Raw genomic sequence first — 17,302 nt, 5'->3', positions numbered from 1 at the left:
AGTGTAGAGAAGATTGATTTCCCTGCCTTTCCCCGGGGACTCAATTACATTATCACCTACCAACCTTTATGGTGTCCACTTTCAACTGAATACTTTTCTAAGTGCTACTGATGTAAGCACGAAGTAACGGTTGACCTTACATCTCAAAGACTAGCATTTCTGGTAGGATTGGAGCCAGATGACAGAGAGCTAGGGCAACTCCAGATGCATAATGTCTGCAGATACCCACATGCCCAGATGATCGTCAGTGAATCTCTGATTCATCCATCCATTCAATCAGATAGTTCATTTTGGCCCTATGCTAGGTTCAGAGATAGGTATGAAAAAATGGATAAGACCTGGTTCCTGCCTCAAGGAGTCCTATCTGCTCTTTAGTCAGAGATAGATATGTCGAAAACTAAACTACTATGCGAAAAAGAATGCTCCAAGAGGAGGGAAGAACTAAGTACGGAGGTCAGGGAAAGTTTTCTGGGTAGGTACCTGATGCTTGAGTTTAATCTCAAGGAATTAATAAGTATGTTTAGCAAATAGTTCATTAAGGGAATCACTCCAGAGAGAAGATGCTGCCTGTGTTCCGGCTAGGTCTAGAGACAGTAGGGAGAAATGGATGCCCGTATTCATCCATTCTGTCTGTCTCTGTCACTCTGTTTCTCTCTGTCTCTCTCTTGCTCACTTTCATACATACACACACACACACACACACACACACACTCACACAGGCATTCACTTACTTCCCTATGTATTAACCCCAAGAGAAACTATGGAAGAAACTCCTCCCAAATTTCTCCAATGCACTCAAGTTTTGTTTCTTTTCTGGTATTTGTAAAAACTTTGGCAGTTAATTTTCTTATATTTGTATATATTTCAAATATATACACAGAAAATTGCATATTCCTGGAAGGAAAAACCTTAGACCCTTTTACATTTTTACCTAGAATGTACCTAGAATGATGTTACATATAAATTTTGTGCTTAAAAATTCTTGTTGAATTAAATAAATAATTACTACTAAAACTATTGTTAAGAGCTGATTCTCTACTGGGGATTCACATAAGTCAAGCTGAAAATTCTTAGTTTGATGTCTGAGGTAACTAAAAATTCTGAGCTGACCAAAAACAAACAAAACAAACAAACAAACAACACCAGACTATGAAACTGGAAACATTTTCCTAAGAGCCAAGCTATTCTTTATTCCATCCAATGGTGGTGGAATAGTTCTTAGATTATTCCCTCATTATAGATATAAAAGGGGTTCTCAAGAATTCCAGGCAGGGCTTCAAAATGAGGTTACACTTCTCTGCATATTCTAGACCTTACTGAAATTTTTCCTAATGCTTCATTCTGGGTCTCTCAAGTCATATGTGCACCATTAACCAGACCACTTGCTGACTGGCATCTGCCCTTCTCTGCCTCTCTAGCTTATTGTGGTTGATGGCTCCTGTCACCAAAGCTTGAAACAGTGCCACCAGAACTTACCAAAAGTGCTCTCAGTGCTGTTAATACCACTGAGTGTACCAAATCTCTAGTAGTGACTGCCAAAGCCTGCTTCAGAGCTTGCAGGTGCCCAGTGAGGCAAAGGTACCAATGTCTGTGCTACTGGCTACAGTGCCCAGTATCTTCCCATCAAGGGCACTTTTGCTACTGCCAACTGACTGTTCTGCCAATGTCACTGCAGCCTGCCAGTGTGGGCACCATCACCAACTGCTGGTGCCCAATGTTCAGGGCACTAATATCTGTGATATGGCACCATCCCTGCTTGCTGATGAAGGTGCTGGTGCCAATTCTGCTGATTCCTTTTGTTCCCAAGTCCCAGAAATGTTTTGTGATGTAGATTTTGTATTGAAGCTTCTTCTTCTTAAGCCATGGTCCATGGGAGCTAAGCCAGGGCCCATTAAGAGTGCCAGATCCTGAAATCCATGCATAATCACCCAACTCCTCGAACATGTATCTCTTGTTCTATTAATCAAATACATATGCCTTGGCCACCTTCTTTAAGCAGAAGAGTCTTTTGAGGATGCTGGGTTGCTCATTGAAAACAGACCCATGCAAGACCAATCCTGCCATATATATTGCACATATATATTCTGTATATCCCCATGCTTGACAGATGAACACAGTGCTGTTCAAGATGAGGTCCATGCCACACAGATGCAGCCATCAAGCTGACAGGTTCCCATTCCACATCAGAGAACAAGGAACACTTTATTTTGTGTCTCAGGAAATCATCTGGAATCTGACCATTTCTTACCACCTCTCCTCTAGCACCCTGTCCAAGCCACTAGCCCTGCTTCTCCTGAGTTACTTCCAGAGCCTCTGAACAGGCCTCTCTGCTCCTACCCTTGCTTCCCTATGCACTTCTTAACACAGCAGCCAGAGTGATTCTGCTGAAATATAAGCCAAATCATGTCACTGCTCTGTGCAAATTCTTGCACTGGCTCCCTGTTTCCCACAGAATGAAAGCCGAACTCCTTACAAGGCCTTCAAAGCTCTACCTTATCTGGCCCCTGATTGCCTCTCTGACCTGTTCCCCGCCTCTCTCTGCCTGCACAAGCTGCTTCAACCCCCCTGGTTTCCTTGTTATTCCTTGAATGGACACCAGGCTCACTCCTTCCTGAGAGCCTTTGCTCTACCTATTCCCTCTATTTGGAATCCTCTCCCCCTAGTTGCCAACAAAGCAAATTTGCCCTCTTTAAATCTTTGTTCAAGTCTTGCCTTCTGAATAAGATGTCCCCTAACCACCCTATTGAATACCACATTTCCTCCTGTCCCCACAGAACCTCCAGCACTCCCAGACCTCCTCTTGTACTTTCTGTTGTCACAGCAATTATCACCTTCTGACATAACTTCCCTATTTATTATGCTATTTATTATGTTAATTATTTTCTGTCTCCCCAGTTAGAGCGTAAACTCCACAATGGCTGACACCTTTTTATGTTGTATTCACTGATGCATCCAGAACAGTGCCTAGAATATAGTTGACATGCCCTATATATTTGTTGAGTGAATGAATGAATGAATGAATGAGTAGATGGGTGGATGGTTGGATGGATGGATGGATGGATGGATGGACGGATGGATAGATAGATGGGTTGTAGGTCCTCAATTTTGTAACTCCTATACTAATTTTTTGCCACCATTTGTATGATATCTTTTATACTTCCCAACCCAAGCAGAATATAAGTTATTCATTTGTATACTGCTAACTTTGGTTTTATGGTACATTTATCTGTTTGAAGTACTTCAGTGGGTGGTGTTATTATGCACATACCTAGAGGCTCTGAGAAAGGACATGGTTTTTAAATATCAAATAAATAGAATTGGTATTCAGAACATTCATTATCTTCTGAAGACTCAAGTTTGGGAAATTTTTTTTTAGTTGAGACTAATAACTTACAAACAATTTTCCTGACTGATAGTAGCATTGAAAATGCTACTATCAGTGCACTATATAAGCTACATGAATGTCAGAAAACATGTACTGTCAGAGGTAAAAAAAAAGGGATCCTTTGTCTTTTTCTAAACATAGTTCATATCAGTGGTGGAGCTTGAAAATGTGAATGATGGTGAACATTGCTCAGCACCTTATTCTGGTTGCAATAAATCCGCTTCATCTTTAATCTGAGCCCTTGTTTCATAAAAGAGATTTGCAACAAGGAAATAAATCAAAACAAATAGTGATATTTAACAGAGGGCTCTAGGGTCAATATGATCTCAACAAGGATTTTAGAAATGAAAAGATGGCAAAAGCATGTACTTTTATTGAATTTTTAAAAACACACCTTTTACCAAAAGCTTCAGAGAGAAGTACAATAAAATCATTCAACCCCAATGTTTATATGTGTACTGCGTAGTGGCTCTGTCGGTCCTTTCATCCACATCCCCACAGATCTTACCTGGCAGATAACTGCCAGGTTCTCAGGTGATGCTCCAGAGAGCAGTTACTCTATGTGTGCATAGAAGAAGCCTGATTGGCAGTCTGCTCACACTGTTTGCAAAGCGATAAAGAGATTGTTTTATGGTTGTTACTGTTGTTATGGTCATTTTTTTTTCTACCACAGTTTATAGAACTTGCCTGTTTTGGCAGCTTCACTCCTTTAACTTGTGGTCAGTCCAGTGCCTTTTATCAAAGGGTTAATCCCTAACCCTGATGGCTAGAGGGTTGACTAGTCTGGCTAGTGCTTCTATTTTGATCACCAATCAACCATATTGTGCTATTGGAAGTTGATCACCATGTGTCTTAAAAACATTTCTTACCTATGCACTATTTGTCCATTACTTCACGTCACGGTCTAAGACTTGTCAAAATAAGGGATACCTCAGGCCCTCTCACGGCTAGACCTTAGTTTATTTCTTTTATTCGCGAAATAGAAATCACAGGGCATTAAGAGATAGTACCCAGTCCAAAGCACTTCACTTTCCCTTTATTCCCCCAAAATGTAGTGCCAAGTAATATCCAGGTATCACCTCTTCACGCTCCTGCCCTATTCCTAAAGCTGGGAGTCTTCAATTGTCTAAACACTCAAGGACACAAAGTCGGCAAGGCTCAGTTGGTGGTGGGAAAAATTAGAGCGGTTACTATTATCTGCAATTTGTAAGTCCATAGTGACATCCAAACATAACTCACTTACCTCTGAGGGTTTAAGTTTCTCCCCATTCTTTTACAGAAATTGTCTCCATAAGAGAGTCTAATTGCAAACAAAGGGGCTTCAAGCAACAGATTTGTATATGTTACGTGTCTCCCTCCCTTGCTGCATATATACAACACAGAGACTTTATCACATTCTGCTTCCTAACAATAGTCACAGTGTATTAATCCTTTCAATTCCACAGAAAGAATAACATTACATGGAGTACCCAAAGTCTCAGACTCCATAAAGGGCATTTTCCCAAAGATCACCTAAAACCCCTCACGAATGAGATAATGTGTATGAAATCCCTTTGGGCTCTTTAAAGTCTCATATGATTGTTAGGTGGTGTCATCAATACTCTTATCCATTTCGTAGACATCTCTCCCGGCAAAGTTACACTGCAATAGCGCTTTAATGGTGATGAATAGACTTTTTCTGGGGCTCCATGGTCAGTGAATCTGCCTTTCTCTTTCATGTTCAATCAGTCTTTTAAGAGCCACTGATGAACAGCACAGAGATGTCTAAGCCCAGGTCTCAGAGCCTGTGGGAGATCTGATCCTCGCGCTACTTGATAGACCTGCGTTTGGACTTGGCAGCACGCTGTCTGCTAGCACTGTTTGGCCTGGTTTATTCTCAGGACTGCTGTTAGTCTAGGTCTTGGGTAACAGCAGGACAGAGCAGAAGAGGCTAGAACAAGAAGCAGGAATAGAGGGACATACCCGACGATGTCAGCTGTCTGTATTACAAAACTCGTATCAGGGAGTCTGAGAGCACAGAGTACATCCAGGTAGAAGAGAGAAGCCGTGGTCCATTGCAGCATCATAGGCAAGTTTAAGTACCTGAGCCTGGCACATCGAGGCTGTTGTACCAGGACGTTTACAATAAGTGGTAGTCAGGTTTGTGTGTATCTGGGGAGCAGCATGCCACGCGGAAGGCTGCCCTTGCCCACATGAGGACCTTTACCAGTATTTCACATATAAGAATCCAGCTCTCACCAAGTCCAAGCCAGGTAGCTTCTGTTAACACAGAAATTATTAACCCCAAAGTTATCTCTAACTATGCCTCTCATGCTGTAATTTCTAAGAAAGGCAAGCAAAAATCGCCAGAGCAGAAGGCAAGCTCCCTACCCCACCCCGATCTCCACTGCACTCTTGGACTCTTACTCCTTTGTATGTCTGACCTTCCTCAGCCCCGAATCCTCATTTGTCACTCCTTTCCATGCCTTTTCCTTGTAATTTCTAAAAACTCACTCTCCCTCCTTCTCTTCCCATACAAACTCCTCAGCAGAATCATTTAGATTGCACTTTCTACATCCTCATCTCTAACTCACACCTCAACCCAGCACAGACCAGCTTCTGGGTTCTTCTTAGTGAGGCGCAGAGACCTATTTGCCAGACGCCATGAGCACTTCTCCCTCCTCTTCTCAGCAGACCTCTGCAGATTCCAGCACTGCTGCCCACAGCCTCCTTGCAGCTTCTTTTCCCTCACTTCTCTTGTTGTCTTGACTATTCCCTTTTTCGCCTCCTGAATATAATTCTTATCCTTCACTTTGAACACGTTGATTCTCCCTCAGGCCACTTCTCTTCCCATACTATCAATACATACCCTCTTCAGTCCCATCCATGTTGGATTTCAGCTCCCCCACGTGATAAAAATAACTAAGATTTATCAAGTGCTTCTTTGTGCTGAGCACTGGGCTAAACTCTACTTGCATTATTTCACTGAATGCCTATGACAACCGTCAGAGGTTCTTTCTCTCTCTCACATTACTAATCAGAAAATGGATGTTTAGGAAGGTTGAGTAGTTTACTCAAGGTCATACAGCTAATGAGTGGAAGAGCCAAGATTCCCACTTGTGCTGCTGCTGCTGCCCAAGGTTGTAAGTCCCCTCAGACTTCTCCCCCAAATTTAATGTGCTATTCCCCAACATCTTTAATTTCTCATGTCTCAAAATTATTCGTGTATTTCCTTCTATTTTCTTTTCTTTCTCAGCTGGTAATACCACCGTGTACCCAGGTGTCAAAGCTAGAAACTTGAGGTTTTCTACATTTCCCCCTCTTATCCCTTGCATAGTTGTCACAAAGGGATGGTGGCATGATTGCCAGAAAGATACCAACAAAGGCAGTTAAAAGAAATGAAGTTTCTTTTAATGGCAACAGATATGAAAACTCATGGCTTCACAAAACAAAAGACAATGCAACATACTGTCAAGTGGAAATACAGGCTTCCTTTAAATGTTCTACGTGAAGTTGTCTTATTTAATTTTTAATTCTGTTTTTATTAAAGGCTAAGCCACTAAAATAGAGACTTCCTAGTGGTTTAAAGAACAGAATGCTTATTTCTCCCACGTAATAGTCTGACAGTGAGCACTCCAGGTTTACAAGTTGACTCTGCTCTGGGCAACTGTGGGAGGACCCAGGACCTTCCATCTGTTGCTCTGTCATCCCCTAAAGTATGATCCACAGACTGACAGCATCAGCATCGCCAGGAAGCTTGTCAGAAATGCAGAATCTCAGAGTCTGCCTTCAACCTATTGAATTAGAATCTGCAGGTTAAGATCTCACACATGATTCTTATGTACATTAAGGTTTGAGAAGCATTTCCCAAACTCTAGAGTATTGTTTTGCCCATGTGGACGAAGCTGGGCTGCAGACCCGGATGTTTCAGCTCAAGAGTAGATAAAAACAAAAGCAGCTCTAGAGCAAAGAACCTTTTAGGTTAAAGATGACCTGGAAGTTACACGCAGCACTTTCATTGGCATCGCCTAGGCTCAAATGTATTCTCATGGAAGCAACCAGAAGAGAAGTTAGTGTATCTCGAATCTAGTTAGGCAGACACGAGCTCAATTGAAGCCCCATTACTATGGAAGAAGAGAGAACAGTTTCGGGTGAACAACAATGGGTCTCTGTCTCAGTTTTGTAACACCTTCAGCTATAAAAATATCTGCCACATTTGTTATTGACCTTTTTGAGTTCCTTATTCTCTTGATCTAATTACCATGCCACTATCCTAATGCTGGCTTCATAACCTGTTGCACTGAGAACTGTTTTTTAAATTTAATCCCAAATCTATTATAATGTAATTTCATTTTTTCTTCTTTTGTTTCCTTTTACTACCTTTATTGCCTTCCTCTTGCTATACCTTTTATCTTGTGGCTCTATCACTTTATAAGGTATTATCTTTGTCTCAGCAGATAAAGCTGGTTTCAGGCAGAAAGAATATCAGGCAGAGAGAATGACAGGCTATATATATATACATATATATATATATATATATATGTCCATACATATACAGCAAACCCAGAATATTTCAATAAAACTAACAAATTAAAAGAAAATAAAACTGTAGTGATCATGTAATCTTAGAAAACTCTTCTAGGTCAGTGGTTTTCAAATATTTCTTTTTAAAGTAGAGAAAGCTTTCCTTCCTCTTCTTACCTGTGTAAAAGACTTAAAATATGAGCTATTCAGTGGAAGTAGACCAGGCAGTTTCAGAACCTGGACTGTTCACCTGTCTTATAATTGGCCCCCTTGAAGCCCCAGGACACCACAGAGCACTGTCCTAGGGTCAGTGATCTCTGCCTGCTGTGTAGCCTGTGATGTTAACAGTGTGTCCTCTCTGAGGCCAGGTTTGCCTTAAGAGGCTCCTGGAGGAAAGTCAATGCACATTTGGGCAGGAAGGAAGATCTTCGGTATAATGTACCAATATATCCTCATTTTTCCAGAGACTGAAGCTTTCTTCACTGCTATCTCTGATTTCTATCCCAACTTAGGTTTTCCCCAGACTTTGGGATTCAACTAGTTGAATCGTTTTGCCTTGTTGTGAACCCCTGTTACAATGCCTTCTGCCTGCCCACTACTCTGCCTCTCAGATTACAGACTGTGCCTGACTGCCATTCATGCTCAGCAGTATGGCAGGCCCGGCAGCCCCTGGAGCTGTCTCTGTCTAGCCTTGTCCTGCCAGATGTGCCTGCTGGAAAGAGAGTTTAAAGACTGCTAATTTGAGAAAGCAGTCATGTGCTCCGTGTGGGTACACTGAAGGAAAGAAGTGTGGCTGTCATCTGCCTTTAACCTACATGTCCTATCTTGTCCTGTAATCGTTTTCTTTGCCTTTGGGCTTCTTTTCTCTCTACTGGATAAATAAATCTGACACTAATTTGATATTAATATACAAATTATAGAATTGTAAGACTTAGGAACTAAAAAGGAACTTTGAGATCATTGATCTAACACCCTTATTTTATAGATGGGAACACTGAAGCTTAGAGATGTGAAGTAACTTGCCCATAGTTACACAGATAGTTAATAGTAGAGTCAGGACTGCCAGGCTACAGAAACAAAGCCCAGTGCATTTTGTGATACAGCATACTACCTGGAATTGGTCCTTGGTATTTAATAGTTTTAAATAGTTATAAACATTACTGTTAGACCATAAAAAGAGCCCTCATTTTCATAATATGTGGTAAAAAATACAAATCTCCCCCACAAATGGATGCCACTAAAATTAGTCATTTTGTCTTCATGTGTTCATTAAATCACTTAATTTAATCAACATTTAGCAAATGCCTGCCATATGTGAGATGCTCTGCTGGGCACGTGAGAGACTACAAAAGTGGCTAAGACCTTGTTTCATCACCAAGAGGTCGACAGTCTAAAGAAGAAGACAGACATTCACCTCTCTAACTATAATAGAAATCAGACTTTAATAGAGCTATAATAGAGTTTTATGCAAATTACTACAGAAACCTAGTAGAAGGTATGATTAGTTTTGACTCGGGAGTAAGGGTAGCTTTGGAGAAGGCGTCACAAAAGAGACGGCATTTGAACAGGACCTTTTAAGAATGGAAAGAATTTCAGCAGAGAACAGGGGGAAAGTAGCATCCCTGGCAGAGAGAATAGCATGAGCAAAAGTATGGAAGTTAACTGGAAATACAGTGGATTCTGCCCCAACAATCATACTCATAAAATAAAGAATTACTTCGTTGAGGATTAGTGAGAATGCAGTACATAGGTGTTTACTAGACGACAGTCACGTAACGTGGGTAGGATGTTGATGTTAACTTAGCTTCCCTAGTCTTTCTCAGTCTCATGTAGATGCATTTGCTGGTGGATTCATAAAGAGTTTGGAATATTTTATGTGTCAACTTGGTTAGGCCACAGTACCCAGATATTTGGTCAAACACCAGTCTAGACGTCACTGTGAAGGTATTTTTTTAGATGAAATTAACATTTCAATCAGTTAGACTTTGAGTAAAGCAGATTACCCTTCATAAGGTGGATGGACTTATCCAATCAGAGAAAAAGACTGAGGTCCTCCAAAGAAGACAAAGGAATTCTGACTCCAGACTGCCTTCAGGTTTGAGCTGCAGCATCAGTTCTTCCCTGAGTCTCCAACCTGCCCTGCACATTTCACACTTGCCAGGTTTGGGGGCTTCTGCATGTGTATATACACAGCCTATTGATTCTATTTCTCTGGAGAACCCAGACTAATGCAAGTACCAAGGGTTTTGAAATAAAAGAGTGACTCTATTAGTCAGTTTTCCCCTATATGTCAAAATATCAGTGGTTTATAGCAACAAAATATATGTATATATATTTATTTTCCTTACTCATGGGTCCACGGGTCAGCTGTGGTTCAGCTAACTTCAGCCGGACTCACCTGAACTCCAGCGAGCTGGGGTAGACTCCAAGCTTCGGGCTAGATTTAGGTTTGCCCCACAAGTCTTCATCTTTCTTCTAGGACCAGCAGTTACGCAACTAGTCAACAATTGTTTTTCTTGTAATAGAGCATAGGACTCAAAAGGATGAGTAGATCACAGGAGTGCAGAGGCCTCATCTATAAACCACCACACTGATACTTCTGCCTGTTCCACTGGCCAAGCAAGTACATGACCAACATCAATGGGATGGAGAAGTAACTCCAGCCACATCAGGGTTCAATATAGATCCCTCAGCAAAGGGCACAGAGGCATAATTCTAATCCAGGAAGAGAGCGAAGAATTGAGACCAACAATTCAATCGACTTGAGGGACCTGGTTAGATATATTTCTGAAAAATAACTGTCAGCTGTGGGAAGGGGGAGTATAAAGATGCTAGCAGTCATAAACTCTTTCTAAAACAAAGTAGAAAAGACAAGGAGTGAGGGAAGTTGGGAGGGGTGAGAGAGGAAAGAAGAGTTTTGATTGGAAGTTGAAAAGAGTAGCAGCCAAAGGACTCAACATTATACAGTTTCAAAATAAGCATGGGCCTAATTTAGGGCACTGGGGAGGTAAGGGAACTAAGAGTTACTGAAGACATATGTATTCAAAACACTGCACTAGTTCACATAGCCTATGTCGTATGATCCTTACCATACTGCAGTAGATATTATTGTCAGATTCCAAAGTCCATTTTGGAAGAAAGGAACTGAATTGAGAGACATTTTGGAAATCAAATATATAAGACTTGTTGGCCTAATTCGATATGATGGTAAAACAGAATGGGGAAAGCTAGATGACTCCTAAGCATCTAGGTGGGCAATAGTGTGGTTCTTCCCCACTAACTTAGCTGGGAAACACAAAAGGAGGGCCAGTTTGTGAGCTGAAAGAGATACATTTTTGCCTTGTGTTGGTGATACTATAGGACATCTATGTGAGATACTTTACAAATGGTTGGAAATTTGTATCTTAGAGCTCAAGAAGCCAATCCTGGAGAAACACTCCAGAAATAAAAGCAAAAAGCATGGAAAATGATATTAGCAAAGAAATGAATGTGTCTTGCACGCACAGTTCATGTTCATGGAATGGCTAGCAAATTAACATACTGTTTAGACATGTGTCTAATGTAAACACATGTTTACTCATGTGTCTAATCATATGTATTAGTTTACATATAGCAAGTAGTGTGAAATTAGGTTGAAAAGATAAGTTTGTACCTGATCTCAGTTGTCCTAGGATGCTGGAATAGGACATTTGGGCTTTTATCAAGAAAGAACCACTATAGATTTTCGTGCAAGGGTTGACTTAAAGAGCCTGGCTTTTTGGCAGACTGATGTAGCATCATGGTATAAGCTGGACCAAAGGTAGGAGGCCAAGTGGAAGGCTATTGCATTAGTTTTTATAAGCACCAACAAGAACCTAAACAGAGTAGTGGCAGGAAGAACAGAAATGAAGGAACAGATGGAAGAATTGCTTTGAAGGTAATTGCTGTGCAGCGCAGTAACCATTCTGCATACCATTAAATACGTGTCAAGTTAGTTTTGTAACTTCACTTGGCACTAATGGTTTCCTGTCTTCAGGTATGCAGAGCCTTCATAATTTATTGTTCATCTGTTCACATATTTTTTCAATAAGGGTTATAATTTCTATGAGGGAGAGACTATAACTTGTTTTGTTCTCTACTATTCCACGACATTTATCAGAATAGGCACTGGCTAAATGTTTAACAAATGAGCAGCTGGATGAATGCTGCCCCTGCACATGTCAGTGTACCCATTCCTAGATTCTCTTCACGCTTGCTCTCTACCCTGCCCCCGTCTCTCATCTTTCCACCAAGTATTTCCCTCCCTCTCACCTCCTTAAGGCTGGTCTGGGAGAACTTGCCTCACAGGAGGAACCAGATTTCTGAGCAGTCTGCAGAAACTGATGTGACATTTTTTTTCCAGTCCTGCCTTCAACCAAGCTCAATTGACTCTCTCGTTACTATTTTTAATGTTATCTCAGACATATCCAGTAGCTTTCCAGTTACGTAAAATATTGAAAATTCAGTTCCTATCCATTTAAGCCTCCAGTTTTATTTTCTCCCCCCACCCCTACCCCATTTCAGGCTTCTGCCAAGGGACTGGTACCTCTCTCTTTTCTGATTCTAAGTTCCCTAGTGCTAGAGAAGGAGAGACTGGGGGGAAGGCATACTTCCTTACACTTGACTGGGTTTGGTTTGCAGAGCTCTGGTGAGTTTCCCGTCATTGTTCTTTGGCTAACGCTGATCACCAGCAACCTCTGTGTGGCAGGTGGCTGCTGGCTGCTCTCTTAAAGGAATGGAGTATGAATGCTTGGGGTGACCTGTGGGGACCCTACTGCACAGTTCTCTGGTGTGGGACATCTGACTCTACCCCAGCTTGATTCATCAAGATTCTCTAAGGTCGTTCCCAGTATCCACTGCTGGGGTGATCAGCTTCTTGGATGGCTAACAGCAAGACCTCCCTGCCAGGCTATTAATTTCAAAGCTAATGAGTCTCTCTTCCTTCCTTCTTCCCCTTTCTCCAGTTGTTTCCTTGTGTCAACTGGGACAGCCAGGGAGTTTCCTAAGGCTGGGGTGATTATTCAAGGTAGCAGAGTTGGTTCAACCACCTCTTAATAAGTCCTGGAGAATGCCCCTGGCCCCAATATTTTTGTAATTCTCTGTAGAATATGAAAGTATTTGATACCTTTGAGCTTCTGCTTTGGGTCCTAGTTGCCAGTTTTACACATATATATAGTATCCGGTTATTTGTAACTGCTGCCAAAACTTCATTTTGCAACTCCTGAGGTGTCATTTACATTTGTAACTACTGTGTAATAAACACTGAGTTAAGTGTTATGTGAACAAACATTTAATGAGTAGCTAAAATGAGTCAGTCAATGTAAGAATGAAATACAAAAGTCTGATGTAGTTCAGACCCCAATGCAAAATAATGAATTACATGGCAATATTAAAACAGAGGACATTTCAACCTCAAAATGGAAAATGGATTGGAGAGTAGAGCAGTAGGAAAGAGAAAAGGAGAAAAGGGAACTTAAAAATGAAGGAGTAGGGCTTCCCTGGTGGCACAGTGGTTGAGAGTGTGCCTGCCGATGCAGGGGACACGGGTTCGTGCTCCAGTCCGGGAAGATCCCACATACCGCGGAGCGGCTGGGCCTGTGAGCCATGGCCGCTGAGCCTGCGCGTCCGGAGCCTGTGCTCCGCAAAGGGAGAGGCCACAACAGTGAGAGGCCCGCGTACCACAAATTTAAAAAAGTAAATAAATTTTTTAAAAAAAAGGAGTAAATACCATCCCAGAAGAAGAAAAGAGAGAAAAAAAAAAAGGTAGAAGAGATACTTGAAAATATAATTGCCTTGACCTTTGATTGCTCATGGCTAGGAAAAAAAAAACAGCTACAGATGACATTTTGGGGACATTGGGGAATGTTAATATGGACTATATATTAGGTAACGTAATTTTATCAATGTTAGATTTATTGAGGGTGATGATACTGTGACTGTGTCGGAGAATGTTCTTGTTCTTGGGAGATGCTCCTGGAGTATCAGGGGATGAAGTTTCATGATGTCCGCAAATGGTTCAGGAGAAATGTCTTTCCAATGGTTCACCTAAAATTTAAAAAATAAGTGTTGTGTGCATGTGAATGAGTGAGTGGGTATAGAGTGAAAGGCAAAAGCCAAATGTAGTAACATCTGGTGCATCGAGATCCCGGGTATTCTGGAAGACATGGCAATGTACCACCTGTAACTCCCTTCAAAGAAGGACTTGCCCAGCATCAGGGAGAGTGGTCAGCAGAGAGCCTCCAGCAATCAGCATCTTCAGGGTCTGCCTCCACGGCAGAGAGCCCTCACCAGAGCATGCTACTCCCAGGCAGCTACATCCAGTGACAGAGAGGCAGATCACAAAGGCCTGTTCATATCCGCCCTGCCCGGGACACTCTACTAGCCTGAACTGTGCCAGAGCTCCCCAAATGGCTCACAGAGGTGCCATCAAGCCCCATCATAGTTCGGCCCCTCTTCTGCTTCCTCATCCCTCCTTCCGCAGATGTTGATCCCTAATAAACACTTTGCACCCTCCTCCAAGAAAAAGGAGTAAGGAGAATCTCAAAAATGAGAACACTGCATAGTGGCAGAAAGCCTGACATGTTTGAGATTAACATCTGCATCCCTGATGCCCAGACTAATCTTTTCTCTGCTCACAAATCAGAATCATGTAGATTTCCGTTAATATTTATCTCCTTGAATCTGAAGGAAGAGGAAAATCTATGTTGTATTTTGCCGGTTTTGCTGTTCCCATCATGAATTTCACTGAAGGATCACATCAAGTTGATGAGATGCCAGCTGTCCTTAATAACTGAAGTATTAGATGTTATGGTAGGACATGCAAAGCAGCACACGTCTTAGAAGTGAGTTACTTCGAAAACCAAGAACTGCAAATTCAACTAAAATTTCAAATAAAAACCAAAAGACTAGAATAATCCATACAAAATTTTAATGCCAGAAGTTTCTCTTGCTTAAATTACTTTCACACTCCAATTTAAACTCAGAAACATTATGTTGCTGTCACACTTCTTTGTTCTCCTAAAGTAAAAAAATAAATCTTTATATAGCTGACAAAAAATAGGAATCTGTCTGCCAGCGAGTTCTCTATTCTTGTCTAACATACTGTAGGGTCTATGTAGAACACATGGTCCTTAAACACCCAAAAGCCTCTTCTTTACTGGCTTACCACAGCAGTATGTTTCTCCAGCATGTTTGCACTACCTACAGTACATGTCTTGCATAAGCATGAATTCCTTTGGATGTTTAAGTCATGCAGTATTTTCACATGCTTTGATGTTGTGCATATGAGAATTATCATCTACATTTTGGGAGTGCAGTTCCCTGTGCCTTCAGCACTGAATTTAAAACTGCTCGACTGACATCATTTTAAATTCCGTCCAACAGAATGCCAATAATGTCTGCAACAGAAGTTTGACATATTTAGTTCTCTCAAATATGGAGCTGATTTAGCAGCTAAATTGGAAATTTCTGGGTGCATTTTTGAAAACTAATTGAGCGTGAAATTATTAATAATTTAGAATTGTGCATAAAGTATTTTGGGTTTACTTATTTTCTTATCCAGAAAGATCTGTTGCTTCATATCAGGTAAATTTCCAAGATGCATTCTGCTGTTGGAACACAAAGTAAACAGCTTAAATTAATCCTAATGTGATTTTCTAATTACAGATGAGACCCATTGGCCATGATGGCTACCATCCCACATCTGTTGCTGAGTGGCTGGATTCCATTGAACTAGGTGACTACACCAAAGCCTTTCTGATTAATGGCTATACATCGATGGACCTGTTGAAAAAAATCTGGGAGGTTGAACTTATTAATGTAAGTTGGTCTCTTAAAGACACCTTAACGATTCAACACTTGATAATTCCTACCATAGGTGGGTAATTTTTCCTTTCTTTGTGACTCTTTGGACATCCAACAAGGATTTACAGGTATGCCTTCTGTTTTGAATATATGTCTCTCTGATTCTAGTCAAGCTCTACAATCATTGTCTCTTGAAGTTTTGGTGTGGGAACTAAGAGGACTCTCAGGGTGTTTTACATTATTTCAGAAAAACTTCCAAGCAGTTTCAGGCTTTCCGTTTTAGGAAATTTTGTCACTTTAGGATATGAACATGATAACAAATAGGCTCTCATTCTATTCTTTGCTCTTATTCATTTTTAAAGATTAAAGTCATCATTTTTAGTTTTTTATCTCTGTTATGTTTCCTTGTCTCTCTTCCTTAACTGCATATATAAACCCCAAACTTGAAGGGACTTTTTTCTTATTTTATAAGCTGCTGTAATATCAACATTTTATTTTCCAGGGCTTATACCTAATCTTAAATTGTTTGTTTTATTCATACACTTGGCATAGATTTTCTATAAAAACTGGACAATATATGTTGCCGTGTATTTGAGCCCAAAGAGATCAACCAAATCTGTTTAGCTGCTTTTTTTCTTTATAGATTTATTTATTTTATTTATTTTATTTTTGGCTGCGTTGGGTCCCCGTTGCTGTGTGCGGGCTCCCTCCAGTTGCAGCAAGCGGGGGCCACTCCTCGCTGTGGCGCACGGGCCTCTCACTGCGGTGGCCTCTCCCGTTGCGGAGCACAGGCTCTAGGCACGCAGGCTTCAGTAGTTGTGGCTCACAGGCTCAGTAGTTGTGGCTCGCTGGCTCTAGAGCACAGGCTCAGTAGTTGTGGCACACGGGCCCAGTTGCCCCAAGGCATGTGGGATCTTCCCGGACCAGGGCCCGAATCCATGTCACCTGCATTGGCAGGAGGATTCTTAACCACTGCGCCACCAGGGAAGCCCTGTTTAACTGATTTTGATACTGATCATTTTCTTATTTTAGTTTTACTGCTCTTTTATTTCTAATGGCATAAAGGAATGAAAGAGATGAAAAGATAGCCTAATTATCATGCCTTCATATTTTATTTGGTATCATGAACATTTCTTTTCAAAAGTGAGAAATCATTTAATCTTTCAGAGAATTTCTTAGACTTAAGTTTTATATTCTAGTAACTGAAAAAAAAGCATTAATGAACTGAAAGACAAAGCGAATACATTTCTGCTGGTTCAAAAGCACTCTGTTCTAGTCTTTATGATATTTTCTCTCCAAAAGTCCAGTCTCTATGTACTGAATGTCATTAATTATTTTAAATTATGATTAATTAGTAGTAACTAATTATTCTTTGCTTTAAAAGTCTGTCTTAAAAATAATATCTTTTCTGGAACATCTATAAAAACTTTAATCTAAAAATCACTTCAAATGGAGAAAATTCTTGGCTTCTTCTTCTAATTTGCCATCAGCTACTCTTAGCTTTCTGTTCTTATCCTTTCACAAAAGCTTTCATTATTTCAGAAGGAACTCACTATCTCACTAAAAAGCCTCTGATTAATTTTGTTGTTAGTC

At 40.9% G+C, this 17,302-nt stretch overlaps 1 protein-coding gene across 18 annotated transcripts in view; it reads left to right on the top strand.

The window, feature by feature from the left end:
* Window positions 1-17,302, top strand: part of ANKS1B (ankyrin repeat and sterile alpha motif domain containing 1B) — a gene marked incomplete at both ends in the record, with an annotated part of 1,159,914 nt that overhangs the window by 831,314 nt on the left and 311,298 nt on the right. For all 18 annotated transcript variants that reach the window (XM_082666412.1, XM_082666409.1, XM_082666411.1 and 15 more), the window contains one exon: window positions 15,572-15,724. In XM_082666412.1, coding sequence (XP_082522538.1) covers window positions 15,572-15,724 — 153 coding nt within the window. The remainder of the gene's footprint in view (window positions 1-15,571; window positions 15,725-17,302) is intronic.

The sequence above is a fragment of the Grampus griseus genome, assembly GCF_964374135.1.
Source record: "Grampus griseus genome assembly, chromosome: 11".
Taxonomy (NCBI): domain Eukaryota; kingdom Metazoa; phylum Chordata; class Mammalia; order Artiodactyla; family Delphinidae; genus Grampus; species Grampus griseus.
This window is presented reverse-complemented; position numbering and strand designations above follow the sequence as displayed.